General features: G+C 37.7%; 1 protein-coding gene across 2 annotated transcripts; it reads right to left on the bottom strand.

Moving 5' to 3' along the window:
- Positions 1 to 316: 316 nt before the first annotated feature.
- LOC127841929 (T-cell leukemia homeobox protein 3-like) lies at positions 317 to 24,715 on the bottom strand. 2 transcript variants are annotated; one of them, XM_052371065.1, is made up of 3 exons: positions 24,034 to 24,715; positions 7,759 to 7,975; positions 317 to 2,146 (listed from the first exon to the last, which is right to left on the bottom strand). In XM_052371065.1, exons 1-3 carry the CDS (start codon positions 24,608 to 24,610, stop codon positions 1,960 to 1,962), a joined length of 981 nt encoding a protein of 326 aa, XP_052227025.1. In that variant the 5' UTR covers positions 24,611 to 24,715; the 3' UTR covers positions 317 to 1,959. The 2 variants fall into 2 exon arrangements, with proteins under 2 accessions (XP_052227025.1, XP_052227026.1); XM_052371066.1 differs by having other exon boundaries at positions 24,046 to 24,715.
- Between the last annotated feature and the right edge of the window lie 243 nt (positions 24,716 to 24,958).

The raw sequence follows: 24,958 nt of genomic DNA, 5'->3' as shown, positions 1-24,958 counted from the left end.
CAAGAAAACTAATATGTAACAATAAATTAAAACGAAATGTATGTTAACATTGTCAAAGAAAATCCATTTCAACGACATAACGTTATACGTCTTTCAGTGTAGCACATTACAGGCGTGTTATATATGAGCCGTGCTCTGTGAAAAGGGGGTTTAATGCATGTGCGTGAAGTGTTGTCTAAGATGAGCCTATGCAGTCCGCACAGGCTAATCAGGGACAACACTTTCCGCTTTTATGGTATTTTTCGTTTGAAGAAAGTCTCTTCTTAGCAATAATCCAGTTTAGGCGAGAAGTGTCGTCCCTGATTAGACTGCACAGGCTTATCTGGGACGAAACTTTTCGCACATGCATTGAACCCCATTTTCACAGAGCGCGGTTCATATTGATTTATAATTAAAACTCGCCCTGGGTAATCGGGCCGCCGCCAGCACCGGCTTATCAGGGACGACACTTTCCGCCTTTACTTGATTTTCGTTTTTACGAGACTTCCTTTATACGAAAGGTCCATAAATGCTGAAAGTATCGTACAGTCTTATCTGGGACAATACTTCACGTACATGCATTTAACCCGATTTTCTCAGAGCGAGACACAATGATTCAAAATGCATAACATTACAAGTAAGACTACATCAATAAAGGAAAATATAAGGATTTATACTGACATGTGCACATTCCAACCAAGATAGATTTAACAGATAGCGGATTTGATCCATCCATTTCGTGTATTCAACAAATTATAACTGCTTTTGTTTTCTTCATTAAAAAAGGCTGCGTATACATTGAATAAATATAGTGACATAGCGTTATTTCGTATCGATTTACTTGAATTGCATAAATGTGAGTTACTGCTTACACATTAATAAAACGGCTTACATGAACGAAATTCCATCTCTTACAGCCCCAGTACACCTAAAAAAAGTTGAATGATTTTAAAGTCAAACTAATTTCTAACGAATCATACGGCGCTAATTCCACTGCTTTTTTTAATTTGTTATATAAAGCGATATGGTTCGAATGGAATAAATACCTTCCTGTTTATCCGATTCGAACATAAAATAAGTATTCGTTGACCTCTGGTGCGTCAAAAAGTTATACTTTAAATACTCATCCAATAGTTTTTATTTAAGTACAATGCGTTTTTGTTTTATTTTGTTCGATAAGATGACTATGAGAAACGATTTCTGCAAAATGAATTTAAATATTATTGGATAGAGTCTTCAAAACATATATAATGCTTGATGGTTATTCGTATTATGCCGTTCTTATGCATTAGTATTCTGCACGAATGCGAACAAAAATAATCTGTTCTCCGACCCTTATGCGCTGAAATGTATATAGTGCGTTTTATCAAAAACAAGAGTAGGCAGAGATATGTGGTGGAAAAGAGCATAAATTTTGTGTATTTAATGCCCCATTGATACAGTAACGTGCCCCATTTAAACTTCACACTGCATGTAAATAGTTCATCAACACACACTATACATCTATTACAATGGTCTTTTTTCCTTGTTATGATTGTAGACGAATTTGCAAAGAGCGGTAGAAAATTTGCAACAGTTCAAGATTGTTTTAAACATTATCTTGCTTTACTTGTTGTAAATGCATGTTTCAATTCATCACTCGTTTGTTATTTTGCGCACCCATACCTTCATAACATCAATCCATGAAATTCAAACAAGACAGTTAGTTTAACATAGACAAATTCAATTAACATTGACATTGAGTTATAGTCAATGATAAATACTTGATGTAGACTCTGTTTATATTGAAAACTGCATATCAATACAGTAACAATGTTTAAATTTCATAGCAAACAGTACTGATCGGTCAGACAGGCTGGGATGTGTGTCCATTACAACAAAAATACCAATCAAACACGGACACATCTTCACCGGATACTGTTTATGGCGTCTCATCAACGTTAATATTATTGTGATAAAAGAACAACGTTCAATTGTTTGTTAACTCGAACTTCTCTGGGTTTCATCCACCCACGGTTGCAGATTCTGTAGAGCGTGAAGTGAGGAATTGCTCATGCATAACGGGTCTCGAATGTCGTAAACCGTCTTACTGGCTTCCGCCTGTAGCGACATCATCAGGCGGTTTGCGGCCTGACGTTCCGCTTCCCGCTCTTCTGCCGTCTGTCGTCTGTAAATACAAGGACACTATCGTGTATTTTTTTAATAAACAACTGCATTGTTTATTGGGATTGGTAATTTCAAGTATTAGTTCAGTATATTGAAAGAACATTGGCGATGACAAGTTCAGTAGAAGAAGCAACCGCAAGTGTATACAATAAATTACAAATCGTTTCGACCGACTTTCAATTTCGTAACACAAATTAAAAAAAAAACGTATCGATGAGATAAATCCTTATATAGCTCTGTCGGACCGTATTTGGTACAAAAACGAATATGGTACATTTGTTCCGGGCGGGCCAGATACTTTCGGGGAGATCATTAATAGCAATTTTCAAATTTTTAAAACTTTTTTTTTCGAAAGTGTATTTTCACCAAAATCCGATTTAAGAGATTTTGAGCTCTTTTAAATGAATATATCTCTCCAAAAATAAGGATGTTTGACTGGCTGCTTTAGACAGGTGTGACTGTATTCCTAAACATTACTTTGTAAAGTTGATTTGTCGTTCCGACGTCATATTGCTGAGAAGCCGACAAAGCTTTGAAGTTTCCGATTTTTTCTTTGATAACGTGCCGCTTTAAAAAGGCGGGAATTTTGCACACGAGTCTTACTCAGAAGTCAGTAACCATATTTGACTTGGCGGTCGGCAAGAAAAGTTGTGATTTTCGACTAGAAAGAATTGAAATCCAAACTTTCTTCAAACTTCAAAAGAATTCTTGACAGTAAGTACTGTACATAATTTTAATTTTCAGTTGTCTTAATATGCATTGATGTTTTAACATGCATTGATTTTTATGTTTTATGCCCCCCCCCCCCCTCAGAGTGCATTTGCAGTTGTCCGTCCGTCTATCCAATTGTCCGTGGCATTCCTTCCGGGTGCGTAACTCCTAAACTGCTAAAATATTTAAGCTACAGTCATTTTTTCGAAAGTGTATTTTCCACCAAAATCAGATCGAGCTCCTGTAATCTGTAGATTTGAACATTTTAAATTTTATGGAGTTTATAGGTCTTTGACCTTCGAACCCTGCCTAGTCGTGACTTCTGGTGAGCGACCTAGGCCCCCAGGGCCCCTTCTTTATATCCCTTCCATCCACGTAGCATTGGTTTCTACAGACCGTTTGTCCGTTGACCGCCATAAGTTTGCCCGCTATTTTTCCCCTGAATTTGAATTCGGTTGGATCTCAATGAAACTTTACATGAAGTACTTGCTACTTTCATTGCGCATATTGCCCGGAAGTTCGGATTGTAAATTTTAGCGGAGCTATCAGACGAGTGATTTTAGCTCAGCTCATGTCGTGAGACATTCGTTTTCGACACGCGGTGTTCAATACAAGCTCTATTAACTAATGAAGTATAAATGTATAATAACTTATTATATTATTTCAGATGAAGGAAGCAATTAGGAGAAAAAGGAAGCAATTAGGGTGCTTGCCCAGGTCGAAGTACGACATTATTGTCAGATGTTTAAACGGATCGTTCGATGTCCCTGTGAAGAAACGGACACCTGAAGAGAATAATTGTTTGGCCATGATTAGAAAACGTAAGGACTTCGAGCTTGGTGACCGGGGTTCTTTATTGTGTGGCGGAAAGCAAGTCCTTGTGAAAGAAGATCTTCCTAGATTTGTTGAGAAGATGTTCATGGAAAACAAAGGATGTGGAGCAAGGGTTATTTACAACAAACTGAAAGTAAATTACACGGGGTTCTCGGAACAAGCTTTCCTTGAAATACTGTACAATAGCAAGTATTACCATGAGAAGTATCCGAGATTTACAAACAAGCCAAAGCCAAAGACAATTACAGAAGAGGAACCAGGCAAAAGATGGCAGATTGACATAATTAACATGAAAAATCAAAGTGTTAGCTACAAGGGGTCCACATACAGTTATATTCTACAAGTCGTGGACGTTTATTCTAGGTACGTTATGCCAAAACCCCTGAAAACGAAGAGTTCGCGTGAAGTTGCAAAGGCATTAGAGGACGTGTTGATGGTTAACCTTGCCCCTGACATCATCCAATGTGACAACGGACTGGAATTTAAAGGCCCTAGTATGAAACTTTTGTTGAACAAGTACAACATCAAAATGATCAATAGTAGGCCGTATCATCCTCAATCACAGGGCAAGTGTGAAAGGTCAAACAGTGTTATAAAGGCCAAGATTCTATTTGCAACAAAAAGTAAACGTGGATTTAACTGGGTCGAAGGGCTTCAAGATTTAGCCTATGCCATAAACACAAGTTTCAAACGAGTTCTTGGGGGTCTCACGCCCTTTGAAGCCTACTACGGAAGAAGTCATGTTTTTACCAAAGAACGTCATAGTTCTCGTGAAATAAAGAAAACCATACGGCGAGCAAATAAAAAGGCTTACAGGTCGCTGTTGAAAAACGCAACTTCCCCAAGCAAGTACAAAGTAGGAGAGACAGTATTAATTCGCTATCCCTTTCGAAAATCCAGGGTGCCAACCAAAAGATATGTTATCGAAGGCAAGGTAGAAAAAGTAAAACGAAATGGTGTTTATATCGTGTCATTTCAAGTACCGAACAAACCCGAACTTGGATTCGTAAGCAAATCGGTTGGGGTCGAAAACATGACTAGCCTAACTGTTGCGTTAGAGAAACAACGAAAAATTAAAAAACATTCATTAAAACAGAACCGCTCAGAGAAACAAAATCACAGAACTAAGTACTATCATGTTTTAACACACCATGAAAATCTGCAGTTGTTGGATGGGGTGAATATTGCCATGGACCCAAATCCGGATGGAAATTGTCAATTTGCTGCTATATCGCATCAACTTGGTAAAATTGGTATATACAAAGACGTAGATGCTTTACGTAAGGAAGCAGTCCATCACATTGTAGAAAACAGATATTTCTATGAAACTTTTGTCTATGATGAAACATTTGATGAATACGTTAAGAATATGTCTAAGAATGGGACATACGGCGACAACCTCACGCTCATTGCACTTATGAGAGAATATAATTTGCAGTGCCTGGTAGTTTCTACCCGAGGACTAGAACACTCATCAATTGTGTCAGCAGATGGAAAGTTCGATGGTGATGTTGGAACAATTGCATTGGGGTATTTCCCAGAAGGATTTGGCATGCATTACGTTAGTATCCGTATCAATCAACGCGTGTACAAGGACATAATATCACGCTTAGAACAGTCGTATGACAACGGTGACTCTGGCGACAGCGCTGCGTCTGGCGACAACGCTGCGTCAGGCGACAACGCTGCGTCTGGCGACAACGGTGACTCTGGCGACAACGGTGACTCCGGCGACACCGCTGCGTCTGGCGACAACACTGCATCTGGCGACAACGCTGCGTCTGGCGACAACGGTGACTCTTGCGACAACGGTGACTCCGGCGACAACGGTGACTCCAGCGACAACGGTGACTCCGGCGACAACGGTGACTCCGGCGACAACGCTGCGTCTGGCGACAACGGTGACTCCGGCGACAACGCTGCGTCTGGCGACAACACTGCATCTGGCGACAACGCTGCGTCTGGCGACAACGGTGACTCTTGCGACAACGGTGACTCCGGCGACAACGGTGACTCCAGCGACAACGGTGACTCCGGCGACAACGGTGACTCCGGCGACAACGCTGCGTCTGGCGACAACGGTGACTCCGGCGACAACGGTGACTCTGGCGACAACGGTGACGTCTCTGTGTGTTCAGCCCTGAAAGAGCTTCAAGATATGATAAACAATAGGAGGGCACAGAAGCGAACGACTTTTCCATTTCTGATGTTACCACTTCACATTCAAGTTGAAATTTTTAAGTTCTGCATACAATCAAACCCGTCAATCCAGTTTGTGTTGGCGAAGGTCGGCAAACCCTTTAGAGATTTAATAAGGTCAATGAGTTTGCAAACACCTAGAATTTACATTCGGCCGGATATTGTACTAGATACTAGTAACAGAAATCCTGTTAGCGTTCGTTTCCTATTAACAAGAGCGGGCAGAAACAGCGGTCTTATTTCGGCAATAAAAGAAATCATCAAGGGGCCAAAATGGGCAAACGCATGGCTGCGTTTGCGTGTTAGTGGAATCGGTTGGTATGATATCATAGATGTCATGTACAGACATTACAGGTGAAATATACATGTATATCGGTGTTTGGAAACCTGTTATGTTATTTTTGTGATTGATGATTATGTTCTTCTACCGGAAATTTGTTGTCATTTGCTCATTTACTGGTAACTTTTTACGAAGCACATTTGGGATAATTTGGCTGCTACTAAAATGAATGTATATATGTATATTATGTCTTGTCAAAATGCTACAGTTGGATTAAAATTTAAATGCTGTTCTATGTTCTTCAATATTACTTTGAAAAATCCTGTCAGTATACCAATAAATGAAAAAAGTACAAGTTTGTTGAATCTCTGGAATGAAACAAATTATAAAATACAAAATGTAAAATGAATATGTGATGATGATGATGACAAAACATTTGTGATGATGATGATGGTAAAAAAATTGTGATGATGATGGTGGTGGTGATGATGATGACAGTGGTTATGATGATTGGGGTTTGATGATTGTGGTGATGATGATGATGATGATGATGATGATAATGATGATGATGATGATGATAACAAACGTTTTGGGATGATGATGACAGCGATGTTTATCGGACGATGATGATGGTTATAATGATGATGATAAGTTTTTAGATGATGATGACGGCGATGTTTATCGGCCGACGATGATGATAATGATGATGATGATAACAAAATATTTGTGATGATGATGATGGCGATGTTTATTGGCCGATGATGATGATGATATTCTCATCGTCGTCATCATCATCACAACATCCTCATTATCGACCGAAAACATCGCTGTCATTATCATCACAAAAAAAACTTTTGTGATCACCATTACGATCATGATAATGGATATGATGATGTTGGTTTTGATGGTGATGATGATGGTGGTGTTGGTAAAGATAACAACGATGATGATCATTGGGGTGTTGATAATTGATGTGATGATGATGATGATGATGATGATGATGATGATGATGATGATGATGATGATGATGATGAGATAACGATGATGATGATGATGATGATGAGATAACGATGATGATGATGATGATGATTACGATGATGAGTGTGTATCATATTCGGAACGAATGTGGTACATTTTTCATCCGAATATGGTACAAGTTTGTACCATATTCGGTCAGGCATTTTACCCCAAAACTGCAGATACGTATATGGTACAATTAGACAGTTGTACCATATTCGGCCGAATATGGTACAAACTTGTACATATTCGTTTTTGTACCAAATACGGTCCGACATAGCTCAAAGCGATTTTCAAATAGAATCTCGCAAGGAACAGCATACGGTTTTGTGTTCATTCTCAAAAAGCGGTTAAGTAGATTATTTTTATTAAATTGGTGAATAAGAAAGAACACGCAAACATATAACGGCTTTGCAAAGTGACATACTCAAAGAAAATAAATCGTGATAGCTTTGGCGGTGATAACGCTTATATCATTGCTAGAAATGGCGGCAACACCAAAAAATCGCCAACCCTTCAAATGATCTTAAAACGCATGACCATACAAAGCAACAACAACTCATACCAATTACCTCCATTTAGTCCTGCGGTTCTGAAACCACGTCTTAACCTGGGCGTCCGTCATCTTGAGAGTCTTGGCCAGGGCGCTGCGCTCCGCCGACGCCAAGTACTTCTGGCGGTGGAAGCGCTTCTCAAGCTCGAGGATCTGGAGGCGGGAAAATGACGTGCGCGGTTTCTTGCGCTTCGGAGGCGTTCGGTTCTGGTACGGATGGCCGATTCGTCGAACAACTGCAACGGGAAAAAGAGCATTACTCTGTATTAGTGTGATAAAATTATAAATGGAATATTCATTTTAGTTTGCAATTCTCACTTGTCGATTAGTATTTGTCGATTAGGATTGAAAGTTACGGACATTTAGTGTATAAAATGCAAGGATTATGATGAGCTAGTCAACATAACGCGTTCATAATAGGCTACTATAAATAACGCATGACATATGTTACACAAAAAAGAGAAAATATCAAATGTAAAACAACAAAATATTTGAAAAGACCATACATGACAAACGAACATCTTATAAGCTGCGACAGTCTCAGCATGGAAAATCTGTATTTTATGCATTACTAAACACGATCCATTGAACAGAACACTTTTTCAAAAGTAGGCACATTTTACAGAGCCATAAAACATACTTTTAAAAAAAAAATTGTTCAAAATAATTAATGCCTGGTTATTTGAAGTTTATGGTGTGTTAGATTAATAATTTTAAATTAATTTTAAAGACCGATAGAAATTGTACACATGAAGCGAAGGATGAAGCATGCTCTTTTTAATATTGGACTTAATTAATTTTTTGCTATCGGCATTTCACTATGCAAGGAAATGATCCCAGTACTTTATGTAATACATTACCAACTTATGTTTGAAATTCCAACACGGATGCTATATGGATTCATAAAACAATGTGTGTTTGCGACTGACAAAAGTATTGTGTTGTAATCAATTTTATTTTACTAGAAAGAACCAAGGAAACTTTGCCGAGCGCCGTATTTCATCCAAAAATCCAAATAAGCCACGCTCTGTGAAAAGGGTTTTTATGTATATGCGTTAAGTGTCGTCCCAGATTAGCCTCTGCATTGCGCACAGGCTAATCAGGGACGACACTTTCCTCTTTTATGATATTTTTCGTTCAAGAAATTCTCGTCTTAGCAAAAATCAAGTTTAGGCGAAATGTGTCATCCCTGATAAACATGTGCGGACTGCACATGCTAATATGGGACGACACTTTACGCACATGCAATTAACCCCTTTTTCACAAATCGTGGCTCAAATGTATGTCGGTCTTAACACACCACGGTCGGGCGGTCTGTCAACGCGACTCGGGTTATCATTAACCCGATAACTGATTTAAAACGCGGCATTTGACAGGGCCTAAAGATTATCTCTAGAGCAATACACCAATCAGCATGCTTGTAACAAACCAAATGCTACAGGTGGGCCCTGTAAGCAATGTGAACACTGTCACAGCATGCCAACAGGGTTTGTAAACATTAAGTGGTATAACGACGTTACGTCCACAAATACATAATTGTTGAAGCACATGCTGTTTTTCTAAAGAACCAATCTTTAATACAACAATTGTTCAAAGATTCGGCCGCTATGCAGCACCATTGAAACCATCCCACAACAAAATGGCATCCAACACAGTTACCGAGCACATTATATGGAAAAACATTAAAATTAATTATTTAGCAATTCGAACTATTCTAACAAAACAAACTATGTTCACACATTCACTGACGCATTTCTTGCAATAACAGTATTCGTTTCTAAACTCGATTAACAGGTCTGATTAAGCGGTCGTAAAATGCACAGAGAAATGTAATGTCTTCCCTTAACACGGATGTCACGTGGGATTTGCTCCGATCTCGTGAAGAACAATTACTTTAATTGGGTCACAATTAGTTTTGACATCGGAACAAAGGTCTCGTTTGTAAATGGACCTTTTTACAACCGTAATGGAGGGGATAATTAAATTTCTTTGGGTGAGAAAAAGAATTTACAGAGAGAGGATTACCAGAGGAATTATTAAAGTCGACACCGATTAGTTCTGTTGCTATCCAATACAGCTTTTTAACACTTGAAACAACAATTAAAAGTGTTTTAAAGTCACCTCATTCATTGTTTTCTGTAATCTGATAGTTTCATTTAAGTGGAAATTTTTGTAAAAAGCAACCGTTTGTGTACAGCTTCAGACATATAATGGTATTCCAAAAAACATTGCCAGAGACATTATTGTTAATATACGCAAGTGCTTTATTTAACGGAAGATTTTCTTCAATGTATAAACAAACGATACAGCGCAACATTAACCCATTTATGCCTAGCGTCTAGAAAAAAAGGCCTTTGCAAACAGCGTAGACCCAGATGAGACGCCGCATAATGCGGCGTCTCATCAGGGTCTGCGTTGTTTGCTTAAAGAAAGTTCTGTAATAAATATTCTAAATACATGAACAGAAATAAATATACGAGATATCCCTAATTTTGGAAATAAATTGATCCCATTTAGAAGGATGGGAGAGTCCACAAGGCATAAATGGGTTTAACATACAAATGTTGGTAATTATTAGCATCTGTAAGCATCATAATGTAACGCCTAAAGTACGCTTCTACGCATAAACGTTTTCAAACGCGCGTGTAACACGGGAACCAGAAGTATCCGTATAAAGGAACCAGTAGTATCCGTATACAGAAACCAGAAGTATCCGTATACAGAAACCAGTAGTATCCGTATACTGCATGGCCATCCTCCTGTAATTTATAAAAAAGAAAGCAACGAAATATATGCCAACTTATATAACACATGTATATGCATTCAACAGGTATTAATTGTATTATTGCATGAAATTTTAAGATAATCTCCTTGAACCCTTTCCCACTCAAAAGAAAAGTGAAAATGGCTAGGTGCAAAAAGCATAAAACCAGAAAAGCTTGGAAGTCACTCGCAGTCTGTTCAGGTTTTATGCTGTTTGCTGCTCATCAGTACCTAGGGTTAGAGAGATGAAGCCTTTAAAATTTGAATCTAGTAAGAAAGGTCTTTAATTACATGTAACTTTCTAAGGAACTACACATGCGTCAAAATACGTAACTAAGTTGTAAAGGGTTATAGCAATATTTATTTTGCAACACCAAATAAAATCCTTACAAGTTAGCTATGCGTGATTTTCATCTGGATTGCCTACCAAAAGACATACTGGGCAGATCGCAACAGCTGTGGACCGTTTAATAAAAATTTGAAGTGTTGGCGTCAACATGGTTTGATGGCCTGTTTGGCACGGAATATTCTTAGCATAAACAGCGTATATTATATTTACGTTTTCTTTTACGGGCTGTTTAAGCTATGAGGTTTCATACTTGATGTGTTTATGCGCGTATGAACGATCCACTGAGAGACAAATATGTAAACATAAATCATTTTCAAAATAAGTGATCTTCATCTGCCAGTTAGTTTTATCCACAACGTGTGCACACACGAGAGTTAACTGATAAGCGCCTGCTGTCAGTGCTGTTCGTGTCCCCAATAGCAGGTGTTCAATGACAGAACATACATGGCTAGCATATAGGGATTATATATTGAAGTTTATCAGGGTAGAAATTGAAAGATGCGCAAACAGAAACTTTTTATAACACGAAGACTATTTTTAAAAAGGATATGAAATACCATCAATGATAATTCTTACATATTAAAAATGAACCTGCTCAACCTAAACATGCAATCGTGATTGAATTAGTAGTCCAGATGCTGTAAGATAGATGTACAGTTGCTCAATGTAAAGTAATACTTGTTCGTATAAACCCGTTGTAGTAGTTTATCGATAACTGAACAACGAACTGTTCCACAGATCCTAGTTAAAGGCCTGTGCATTAAAATATTCGTGCTGAAATACACGTGAAATTATGACAAACAGCTCCCGTCGCGAAGAGAGAGGAAGTTGTACTGTAGGGATGTTTTCCGTACGTTCGTCCGTAAGATGTTCGAGTTCGCTGGGTAGCTCCAAATAAAAAACAAACATAATTATATATTTTCACACTCCACAACATAAAGTGTAATAACAAAGCAATGCGACGAACCTGACTTGGACAATAACATTTAAGTAAATATGAAACAAAGATAGGTGGTATTCGAAGAGTGTTGGTAACATAGTGTATGCGAGCAAACACCTCGATCATTCGGATTATATGACTTGTGTGTTTGTCCCGTAATGGCTGAATGTGACCTTTTGTTTACCAATGCACTTACCAACTAGTAGAAACAATGAACAGTCATCTCCTTTAATCTAAAAGAAACAATGATCGCATCTTAAGTTATCTAATTTAGGCTACACAGTTGACACTTTGAAATTAAGTAGTCACCCTGTATTTGCCGCATTAATAATTCAGAGGATCGCTTTTAGTGACGAAAGGCTCCCGAATGCCACAAATGATTCTCAGAGGGCGCTGAAAATTAACGGCCTTTGTCGGACCGTATTTGGTACAAAAACGAATATGGTACAAGTTTGTACCATATTCGGCCGAATATGGTACAACTGTCTAATTGTACCATATACGTATCTGCAGTTTTGGGGTAAAATGCCTGACCGAATATGGTACAAACTTGTACCATATTCGGATGAAAAATGTACCACATTCGTTCCGAATATGATACACACTCATCATCGTAATCATCATCATCATCATCATCGTTATCTCATCATCATCATCATCATCATCATCATCGTTATCTCATCATCATCATCATCATCATCATCATCATCATCATCACATCAATTATCAACACCCCAATGATCATCATCGTTGTTATCTTTACCAACACCACCATCATCATCACCATCAAAACCAACATCATCATATCCATTATCATGATTCGTAATGGTGATCACAAAAGTTTTTTTTGTGATGATAATGACAGCGATGTTTTCGGTCGATAATGAGGATGTTGTGATGATGATGACGACGATGAGAATATCATCATCATCATCGGCCAATAAACATCGCCATCATCATCATCACAAATATTTTGTTATCATCATCATCATTATCATCATCGTCGGCCGATAAACATCGCCGTCATCATCATCTAAAAACTTATCATCATCATTATAACCATCATCATCGTCCGATAAACATCGCTGTCATCATCATCCCAAAACGTTTGTTATCATCATCATCATCATCATTATCATCATCATCATCATCATCACCACAATCATCAAACCCCAATCATCATAACCACTGTCATCATCATCACCACCACCATCATCATCACAATTTTTTTACCATCATCATCATCACAAATGTTTTGTCATCATCATCATCACATATTCATTTTACATTTTGTATTTTATAATTTGTTTCATTCAAGAGATTCAACAAACTTGTACTTTTTTCATTTATTGGTATACTGACAGGATTTTTCAAAGTAATATTGAAGAACATAGAACAGCATTTAAATTTTAATCCAACTGTAGCATTTTGACAAGACATAATATACATATATACATTCATTTTAGTAGCAGCCAAAATATCCCAAATGTGCTTCGTAAAAAGTTACCAGTAAATGAGCAAATGACAACAAATTTCCGGTAGAAGAACATAATCATCAATCACAAAAATAACATAACAGGTTTCCAAACACCGATATACATGTATATTTCACCTGTAATGTCTGTACATGACATCTATGATATCATACCAACCGATTCCACTAACACGCAAACGCAGCCATGCGTTTGCCCATTTTGGCCCCTTGATGATTTCTTTTATTGCCGAAATAAGACCGCTGTTTCTGCCCGCTCTTGTTAATAGGAAACGAACGCTAACATGATTTCTGTTACTAGTATCTAGTCCAATATCCGGCCGAATGTAAATTCTAGGTGTTTGCAAACTCATTGACCTTATTAAATCTCTAAAGGGTTTGCCGACCTTCGCCAACACAAACTGGATTGACGGGTTTGATTGTATGCAGAACTTAAACATTTCAACTTGAATGTGAAGTGGTACATCAGAAATGGAAAAGTCGTTCGCTTCTGTGCCCTCCTATTGTTTATCATATCTTGAAGCTCTTTCAGGGCTGAACACACAGAGACGTCACCGTTGTCGCCAGAGTCACCGTTGTCGCCGGAGTCACCGTTGTCGCCAGACGCAGCGTTGTCGCCGGAGTCACCGTTGTCGCCGGAGTCACCGTTGTCGCTGGAGTCACCGTTGTCGCCGGAGTCACCGTTGTCGCAAGAGTCACCGTTGTCGCCAGACGCAGCGTTGTCGCCAGATGCAGTGTTGTCGCCAGACGCAGCGTTGTCGCCGGAGTCACCGTTGTCGCCAGACGCAGCGTTGTCGCCGGAGTCACCGTTGTCGCCGGAGTCACCGTTGTCGCTGGAGTCACCGTTGTCGCCGGAGTCACCGTTGTCGCAAGAGTCACCGTTGTCGCCAGACGCAGCGTTGTCGCCAGATGCAGTGTTGTCGCCAGACGCAGCGGTGTCGCCGGAGTCACCGTTGTCGCCAGAGTCACCGTTGTCGCCAGACGCAGCGTTGTCGCCTGACGCAGCGTTGTCGCCAGACGCAGCGCTGTCGCCAGAGTCACCGTTGTCATACGACTGTTCTAAGCGTGGTATTATGTCCTTGTACACGCGTTGATTGATACGGATACTAACGTAATGCATGCCAAATCCTTCTGGGAAATACCCCAATGCAATTGTTCCAACATCACCATCGAACGTTCCATCTGCTGACACATTTGATGAGTGTTCTAGTCCTCGGGTAGAAACTACCAGGCACTGCAAATTATATTCTCTCATAAGTGCAATGAGCGTGAGGTTGTCGCCGTATGTCCCATTCTTAGACATATTCTTAACGTATTCATCAAATGTTTCATCATAGACAAAAGTTTCATAGAAATATCTGTTTTCTACAATGTGATGGACTGCTTCCTTACGTAAAGCATCTACGTCTTTGTATATACCAATTTTACCAAGTTGATGCGATATAGCAGCAAATTGACAATTTCCATCCGGATTTGGGTCCATGGCAATATTCACCCCATCCAACAACTGCAGATTTTCATGGTGTGTTAAAACATGATAGTACTTAGTTCTGTGATTTTGTTTCTCTGAGCGGTTCTGTTTTAATGAATGTTTTTTAATTTTTCGTTGTTTCTCTAACGCAACAGTTAGGCTAGTCATGTTTTCGACCCCAACCGATTTGCTTACGAATCCAAGTTCGGGTTTGTTCGGTACTTGAAATGACACGATATAAAAACCATTTCGTTTTACTTTTTCTACCTTGCCTTCGATAACATATCTTTTGGTTGGCACCCTGGATTTTCGAAAGGGATAGCGAATTAATACTGTCTCTCCTACTTTGTACTTGCTTGGGGAAGTTGCGTTTTTCAACAGCGACCTGTAAGCCTTTTTATTTGCTCGCCGTATGGTTTTCTTTATTTCACGAGAACTATGACGTTCTTTGGTAAAAACATGACTTCTTCCGTAGTAGGCTTCAAAGGGCGTGAGACCCCCAAGAACTCGTTTGAAACTTGTGTTTATGGCATAGGCTAAATCTTGAAGCCCTTCGACCCAGTTAAATCCACGTTTACTTTTTGTTGCAAATAGAATCTTGGCCTTTATAACACTGTTTGACCTTTCACACTTGCCCTGTGATTGAGGATGATACGGCCTACTATTGATCATTTTGATGTTGTACTTGTTCAACAAAAGTTTCATACTAGGGCCTTTAAATTCCAGTCCGTTGTCACATTGGATGATGTCAGGGGCAAGGTTAACCATCAACACGTCCTCTAATGCCTTTGCAACTTCACGCGAACTCTTCGTTTTCAGGGGTTTTGGCATAACGTACCTAGAATAAACGTCCACGACTTGTAGAATATAACTGTATGTGGACCCCTTGTAGCTAACACTTTGATTTTTCATGTTAATTATGTCAATCTGCCATCTTTTGCCTGGTTCCTCTTCTGTAATTGTCTTTGGCTTTGGCTTGTTTGTAAATCTCGGATACTTCTCATGGTAATACTTGCTATTGTACAGTATTTCAAGGATAGCTTGTTCCGAGAACCCCGTGTAATTTACTTTCAGTTTGTTGTAAATAACCCTTGCTCCACATCCTTTGTTTTCCATGAACATCTTCTCAACAAATCTAGGAAGATCTTCTTTCACAAGGACTTGCTTTCCGCCACACAATAAAGAACCCCGGTCACCAAGCTCGAAGTCCTTACGTTTTCTAATCATGGCCAAACAATTATTCTCTTCAGGTGTCCGTTTCTTCACAGGGACATCCAACGATCCGTTTAAACATCTGACAATAATGTCGTACTTCGACCTGGGCAAGCACCCTAATTGCTTCCTTTTTCTCCTAATTGCTTCCTTCATCTGAAATAATATAATAAGTTATTATACATTTATACTTCATTAGTTAATAGAGCTTGTATTGAACACCGCGTGTCGAAAACGAATGTCTCACGACATGAGCTGAGCTAAAATCACTCGTCTGATAGCTCCGCTAAAATTTACAATCCGAACTTCCGGGCAATATGCGCAATGAAAGTAGCAAGTACTTCATGTAAAGTTTCATTGAAATCCAACCGAATTCAAATTCAGGGGAAAAATAGCGGGCAAACTTATGGCGGTCAACGGACAAACGGTCTGTAGAAACCAATGCTACGTGGATGGAAGGGATATAAAGAAGGGGCCCTGGGGGCCTAGGTCGCTCACCAGAAGTCACGACTAGGCAGGGTTCGAAGGTCAAAGACCTATAAACTCCATAAAATTTAAAATGTTCAAATCTACAGATTACAGGAGCTCGATCTGATTTTGGTGGAAAATACACTTTCGAAAAAATGACTGTAGCTTAAATATTTTAGCAGTTTAGGAGTTACGCACCCGGAAGGAATGCCACGGACAATTGGATAGACGGACGGACAACTGCAAATGCACTCTGAGGGGGGGGGGGGGCATAAAACATAAAATTCAATGCATGTTAAAACATCAATGCATATTAAGACAACTGAAAATTAAAATTATGTACAGTATTTACTGTCAAGAATTCTTTTGAAGTTTGAAGAAAGTTTGGATTTCAATTCTTTCTAGTCGAAAATCACAACTTTTCTTGCCGACCGCCAAGTCAAATATGGTTACTGACTTCTGAGTAAGACTCGTGTGCAAAATTCCCGCCTTTTTAAAGCGGCACGTTATCAAAGAAAAAATCGGAAACTTCAAAGCTTTGTCGGCTTCTCAGCAATATGACGTCGGAACGACAAATCAACTTTACAAAGTAATGTTTAGGAATACAGTCACACCTGTCTAAAGCAGCCAGTCAAACATCCTTATTTTTGGAGAGATATATTCATTTAAAAGAGCTCAAAATCTCTTAAATCGGATTTTGGTGAAAATACACTTTCGAAAAAAAAAGTTTTAAAAATTTGAAAATTGCTATTAATGATCTCCACGAAAGTATCTGGCCCGCCCGGGAATCGAACCCAGGCCGCCTGCGTGCCAATCTGACGCGCAACCGACTAAGCTAGCCGGCGAAACAGTTACACAACCAGCAAAATCCATGTAAAGTGTGGTTAGGTTAGCTGTTTCTGTTACTGCTAGTTACGACGACGACGACGACGACGACGACGACGACGACGACGATGATGATGATGATGATGATGATGATGATGATGATGATGATGATGATGATGATACTTTTGTCACTTCCAATATTAGGTTAATACAATGTATTTGAGTTTGAAAAAAAGTTTACACATCGGCAGACTATTTCATTTATTAAGAAATACATAATTTATGTACCATATACGTAGGCCATTTTCATTTTTATGAGTTTTTTTGGTATGTACCAAATACGTTTTGGCGAGCATAGAAAAACTTATTCCAACCGAATATGGTACAATGTTTGTACCATATTCGGTCGAAAATTGTACCATCTTCGGTCCGAGTATGGTACATTTGTACCATATTCGGCCGAATATGGTACAAATGTACCATATTCGTTTTTGTACCAAATACGGTCCGACAGGCCTTTTTGTTGGAGACTTCATTAGAAATACGAGGTCTTAAATTCTCGAGAATGCAGCAGGAAAGCGCGGAGTTTGAACTGCAACTGTTTGGCATAGAAACGATGTTGAATGTGCGTAAACGTTCAATACATTTGATAGGCGCAATAAACGACAAAACAATGCCTAGCAAATGACTTTTAATGGTTATTTTGGCAATATACAATAATGACGCTGAGGGCGATAAAATTAACCGAATTTGTAATCACTCTCTTTCTTTCTCTTTTTGTTTAACTTTTGTTCTTTTTTTTTCAGCAGATTGGCAGTCGTTTTTAGATAAAAGTTCTCAGGTTAACTTTTTTTTTCAAATTTATTGTAAAGAAAACTCGTCATATTTATTTTTTTCTTTGAACACATTTAATAATTTATACTCCAAGCATGTCATAACAGGACATTGGAATGGCGTGTAACTGTAATAAGCGTAAACCGACATTATCTAAGAATTTTATTTCGTTACTGTGATAACTGTGTCTTTATGCAATACTTCACGTACACAAATAGTTCATGCACGCACGTGACGTGTGTGGTCGATCTACTTGCTAATAAATTAGGGGAAATGAATGGAAACTTTTATTAATGACAGGGCGAAAATATCTCCCTTAAAGTGTTGGTGAATCTATCAACACGACCCGATTCAGACGCAGCGATTTTATCACGTTTTATAAATATGAGAAATAATCATGTGTTGAAATCGTTCCGCCGTCGACGTACGAATTTTAATGATGGCGGATTACTATGCATGGCTGTTCTTTGTCGATATTTCTTTGAGATATGATATAATTAAGTATCACGTAATCAATAAATGTATTATCTTAATAATCATATAGGGCTTTTTCATATAAACATATCAAACACACGACGAAAATACAGTTCAACCAAACGCTTGACGCTGGTGGAAGTGCAAAGTGCGACTTGAGTTCATTCTGGAAAAGCTTTGACTCTCCATTAAACACAACCTCCGCGCAGAGATTTGACTGGAACCAGAACAGCTGGATTAAATCCCTGCCTTCATATAACCAACAACGTGATGATAGCCTAACCACGTGGTACGATCATTTTACTGTTGTTAATTAGACTTTTTTAATTAGGTATGTCATTTGGTATTATAAACTTAATTTTATACACTTTTTTTAAAATATAAAAGAAAATGTTACTTCTTTTTTATAATATAAAAGTTTTAAAAAAAATTAAATACTACCAATGCTGTTTGAATTTTCTTGTCATGGTAGATATTGTATGTGAGAGCAAGGAACGATAACTCTGCGTGGAGATTGCATTAAACATGCAAAATATATTGAAGAAAACCTTATTGAATAAATAAACAGCTTATAAGCCAATGGAAAAAAATATAATATGACAATGCCAGTTTATGCTCCGTGAACTATTTAATTCCACAATTATCGAAAACTTATCTCCGGGACGCTTTTCGTGGACTCTTTATTAATATAATATGGACCGTGCTAAAGGGTTTAATGCATGTACGTTAAGTGTCGTCCCAGATTAGCCAGTGCAGTCCGCACATGTTAATCTGCGACGAAACTTTCCGCTTTTATTTTTCGTTTAAAAAAGGTCACTCCTTAGTAAAAATGCAGTTAAGGCGGAAAGTGTCGTCCCTGTTTAGCCTGTGCTCATGCATTTAACCCCTTTTACACATATACATAAGGTGGTGCTATGCGTACGCGCACAAATATAATATTCATATTGAAGTGTGAGATTTTTAAAGGTGAGTTCGAATCCGGCTGAAACAAACAGTGTGGATGACCGTGTATAATTTTTCTTAACTTTTTAAATCAATAAAATTCTAACTACATGTTCATTGTTAGATTGTTATTGGTATAATCATTAAAACAACCGCCCCTGAAAACAGCGTAGTTTATTCATTCCTCCATTGAAGGTGTAATACTTGTCTATAATCCGTTCCCCCCACCCCCACCCCCGCACACACACAACCCAGGACCTCGCCTAAATTGAAAGTATGTCAATAACAACTACATTGCTAGCTGTTAATATATCTGAAAATTCGTCCCAAATTTCGCGAGGCTAGTTAGTTAATCAGGTCGGAGTGCTTGGACGGCATTATATCATGAACTTCGAAAAACAAACACACACTGTAAGCGTATTAGTTTGTCAGTTTCTTTCCGTGTTAGCATGCTAGTTGGCCGATCGCATGTTGGGTTATAGAACGTCATAACTGCCTTTATGTTATTATGTTGGGTTAAGTTAACATTATTTTGGGGAAAGGTAAAAGTATGTTGGGTTAAGTTGACATAATGTTGGGTTCAGTTGACATTATATTCTGTTAAGTTGGCATTATTTGGGGTTAAGTTCAATTATGTAAAGTTAACACTGCGTTGGGTTACGAAAACATTATTTTGTTAAGAAAACATTATGTTGGAATAAGTTGACATTACGTTGGGTTACGAAAACATTATGTTGGAATAAGTTGACATTATGTTGGGTTACGAAAACACTATGTTGGAATAAGTTGACATTATGTTGGGTTACGAAAACATTATGTTGGAATAAGTTGCCATTATGTTGGGTTAAGAAAATATTATGTTGGAATAAGTTGACATTATGTTGGGTTAAGAAAACATTATGTTGGAATAAGTTGACATTATGTTGGGTTAAATTGACATAATGTTGGGTTACGAAAACATTATGTTGGGTTCAGTTGACATTATGTTGGGTTAAATTGACATTATGTTGGGTCAAATGTACATCATGTTGGGTCAAATTCACACTTTGTTGGGTCAAGTTTGCTTTGCGTTAAGTTTAAATTATTTTGAGCACAGTATGCATTCTGTTGAGTCAAGTTGGTATTAGGTTACGTCAAGTTAACGCAAAATATTGCCAACTTAAACCAATATCAGTTCCTTTCAAGGCAGGCTGCTCGTTCGATACTAGGTAGCTGTCAACTGTTAATAGGAGGCTAGTTAGCGTTTACATGCTAGGTAGTGCTAACCTTTGAGACAAGTTGCATGCTAGCGTCGGCTCGGTGTTTAAAAGGGATACCAAGGCAGGAATGAGTCTTGATTTTGAATGGATTTTCGGCAGAGAGTAAAAGTATAAGACTTTCAGCACAAAGTCAAGATAGAATTTATATATGGTTGTTTTCAGTAAATTGTAATATTAATTGGGTTGGAGACATTTGATTCGATAAAGAAGTGAGTCATGTATATATGTAGTGTGAAATTGTATAAATAATACAAAATGCTTTGGGCCAATTACTTTCGTTTTCCATTCAAGAACATTCACCCTCGCACAGAAAAAGAAAAGTCGTATATATACATTTACAAAAGTTTGTATACTGCTTTAGTGGTTCAAAAGGAACACGCATTGGTATTATTCTCTTCTTTTTATTGGGGGGGGGTGTCTGATAAATTAAAGCCTTTGTCTCGGAGACGTAATATTACCAAAATACTTATATGAAAAAAGCTTTAAACGTGTAAGACCAAACTTATTGTTTTCTTTCGTTTTCAATAACAAACTCAACAGAAATTTGCTTTTGAAGCGTGGAAATAGAATTATTCATTTTCATAGTAATTTGCTCCCATCTTCTTCGAAAAAAAATTTTTGTTTAAGAATCAGGTTGTTACGACAATAGCCCAAAAATATTATAATTGGCATCGGGAAAAAACATCACATTTTAAACATGTTGCTAAGAATGACATAATTCTGCTCACAACAGGTGTAAAATGATCTGTTATCATACCACCGCATTGATATCTGCCTGATATAGCGTTGCCTGACATAATTTTTTTTATATCATGGTCAACAGGAAGTTCTTATATCAGTCATGTGTGGAGGATGGTCATTTTACTCGGAATCAACTATAAGGTAATTACTTTTAGTAAAATCGAATCAGATTCAACAAAACAAACAATTTGATACCAAGATGTAGTATATTTTAAACACCAAATGCAACACAAACAGCAAAAAAAAAAATTTACAAATTTTAAGCGCGCGTGCTCATGGCGTCATTATTAACATGTCAAACGACATAAGTCATATTCTTTCTCGCTAAAACTGCAGCTTTTTTTTCTTTAAAATCGGGGACGTAGATGTATGATAAACAGAAAAACAGGTTATTGCCTCGCCGTTAAAATATTCTAAGCCTTGCATGATATATTACATAAAGATCATGCAGCAACCTGCTATTCTCTATATATAATTATAAACGAATCATACGCTTATTTATGCTTACTTATTTTCATGTCGCCTCTGAGCATGTGTCTTTGTTGTCAATCTTGTATTACAGCTTATTGTACAAGTATTATATACACGCAATTGTTATAACATCATGTCGTACGTTTATCAGCTGAGTGCAGTGTTAATTAAATTGGATCAAAAATAATGAAACATCATTTCTTTCCTTAACATTGTCAAAATATATAATATCTACGTAGGCTAAAATTCGCTAACTGTTTAACGATAACCTACCTTAATAAGAATGTGTGATGACACGCAGAAATCTTCATATAATCTACATTCCAAATGCTGCGTTGAGTACATTTTGATAATTTTATTTTAGCGAATGTGATCAAATGAAGCAAATCATTTCACAAACTCGATTGATAATTTCGTGATAACATCAAATTTAGCAAACAATATGGAAAACTCAACATGGAATACCAAACAAGTTTAGGATCAGAATAACGGGCCCGGGGGTTTACGGAAACAACTTGCGTGATCCTTATCTATTAAAGTGTTTCAAACCAAAGGTTCAAACTAATTTGGAACCGTTAAATATAAAGTCACGTGACTTCATATTCACACAGCGGAAGTTTATTCTGGTTTTTCTTTTTTAATAAATTTCTTTAAATGTTAATAAGTTTAATAATATTCGTTTTAACCTATTTATTTTGTTCGCAATTATATTATTGTTAACTTATTTAATGTATACAAATCTACGTAAAAAGCGTTTAAAAACTGTGACAAGTTATTATTCGGAAATTAAAGTTTGATACAAATTCTTTTAACAAAATATGTCTTTACATTTCAAATTACATACAATATTCAAGATTTGAAGAAAAGTATTTATAAAATGCATAACTCAACACATTATGTGTGTGATTTGAGCATTAGGATGAATATTATTTTAGCTATTCTCTTAGTTATTGTGTAACTAATGAATAAAATACATTATAAAATTAAACATGAATTATAAAAAAGTAAACTACTAATCAACAAAAATGCAATACAAAATGATAGAAACAGGAAGTAGATACCTAATTATTATTATTAAATTACTTTCATTTTCAATGTATCGTCTTTATTGAGCACTTTATCAAAACTCTAATTGCGTACTGTCAGTATGAGTTCTTGTCATTCAGGAGAGGCAATTTATGTACACAACCAATAATAACGATCCAGTGTTGATTATTCGATGATATACAACGATAATTTTCAAATAACTTCGCTTCTTACATGACATTGCAAAGACCTGGACATTGACATTGAACGTATTTCACAACGATACTTGAGCTCTGTGTCATTCGACAGATGAGCATAAGGTTGCTATTATTGATAACAATTAACTGGTTTTAAAACAATGCATATTAAAATATGCGCAAAGATTATCATAAAGCATTTGTAATTATAATGATATATTAAACAGGGACATCTCTACTCAGAATTGATGTTAGAATATTTGTGCTAAATTACTGCAGTTCATACAAACGACCGTTTTTTTTTCTCTCAAAGTATTTGTCAAATATAGGCACATGTTAAGCAAACAAGCGTGATATGAATGTTTATCCATAAAGCTTTCTTAACTAGTTTTCTCGAGTACTAAATATCTACACTAAAAAAATCGCATTGCTCAGAAGGTCACAAAAGTGTTTTAAAAGAGGTCATTCATACTGATTATGTAGTGCCCAACTTTCTAATCCGGAGGTCATTATTTAGAGCCCTGATCAATGAGCGGTCGATTGAACAATAGCTTTCTTCAAAAAATAAGTTTCGCTTTGGTAATACAGAGAATGAACTTATGGGTGTCTAAATAAGCATTAAAGGTATGTGCCTGTTTTATGTTATAGGAAACTGTAATGTTCTTCCTTTTCATTTTTCCCGTATTTATGTCTGTCATTATGACCACTTAATTAAGGAGCACTCGATGGAATACAGCTTAACACAAAGCTAATAAATTTTACTAAAATTAATTATGATATCATGCTAAAATGTATCATTCAAGACAATAGGTGGAACTAAAGTGCCTTACTGTCTGTCTCACCTCCGAAGCGGTCTCGCCGGAAGTCTATCCACGGAATATTGTATGGATTAAACATCTGCAACATAGGGTGGGGTCTCTGCGCCGGCACCTTGACCAGACCACCGGAAGTTCCCCGGTACAACCCACATCCAGCGAGGGAAAATAGCGGGGTACCAGCGAAGTCCAGCGAGTACATCGCTTGTGCGTGTGACGCCAGGGCCGCCTGGTATTTTGATGCCGACAACGCCGGCGACGTCGACGGTGATTTGCGCCCCTCACCTTCGGAATAAATACGATCTTCATTTTCGATATCGAGTTCGTGTTCATTTTCACTATCACTTTTTACGTCATTCGCGTCTATCACGTCACTGACGGAGTCTGTCGGTGACGGTGACATCGAGTTTCGACTGCTTTTTCCAGAGAGTATTTGTGATATTCCGAATGACAGATGTGGCTTTTTAACAGGCGACTTAGATTCGCTTGAGGAATCATGCTTTTCCTTTTGTGTGTCGTTTTTACTTTGGCACTCAACATTTTTACCATTGTTCACTTTATCCGACATGTTGTTGTTGATTTGTAATAACATGGAGATTTACTTTCTATATTTTCACCTGCATTTGTCTATCTTACTCAAATCCCCATGCACAGTGATCTTTAACAGTCTTTTGTTCAGATTTGCAAATGAACTATTTGTTTTTACTCATACGTTTTGAGGAAGTAAGTATTTTGCCTGGAAATAGACCCGCCAAATGACGAAACACGCCGAACAATTCTGATTGGCTCTCGCTTCAACAGCGCGCGGCTGTAGCTTCCTGACTCCGCCTACGGAGCTGTATAATTGGACAAAACAGCGATGCGTTGATCTGACAGCGAAAATCGATAGCAACCATTTGGCGATGAGCTCAATCTAAAAAGCCGTGAACATTTGTAAACT

This window comes from Dreissena polymorpha, chromosome 8, assembly GCF_020536995.1.
Source record: "Dreissena polymorpha isolate Duluth1 chromosome 8, UMN_Dpol_1.0, whole genome shotgun sequence".
Taxonomy (NCBI): domain Eukaryota; kingdom Metazoa; phylum Mollusca; class Bivalvia; order Myida; family Dreissenidae; genus Dreissena; species Dreissena polymorpha.
This window is presented reverse-complemented; position numbering and strand designations above follow the sequence as displayed.

Bases quoted from the DNA above. Each gene is read 5' to 3' on its own strand.
- LOC127841929 (XM_052371065.1), bottom strand. From the start codon at position 24,610: ATGTTATTACAAATCAACAACAACATGTCGGATAAAGTGAACAATGGT. The intron at 7,976-24,033 runs GTAAGGCACTTT...TTCCCGTTGCAG, and splicing joins CTTCGGAGGTGAGACAGACA to TTGTTCGACGAATCGGCCAT. The intron at 2,147-7,758 runs GTAATTGGTATG...TTGTATTTACAG, and splicing joins AACCGCAGGACTAAATGGAG to ACGACAGACGGCAGAAGAGC.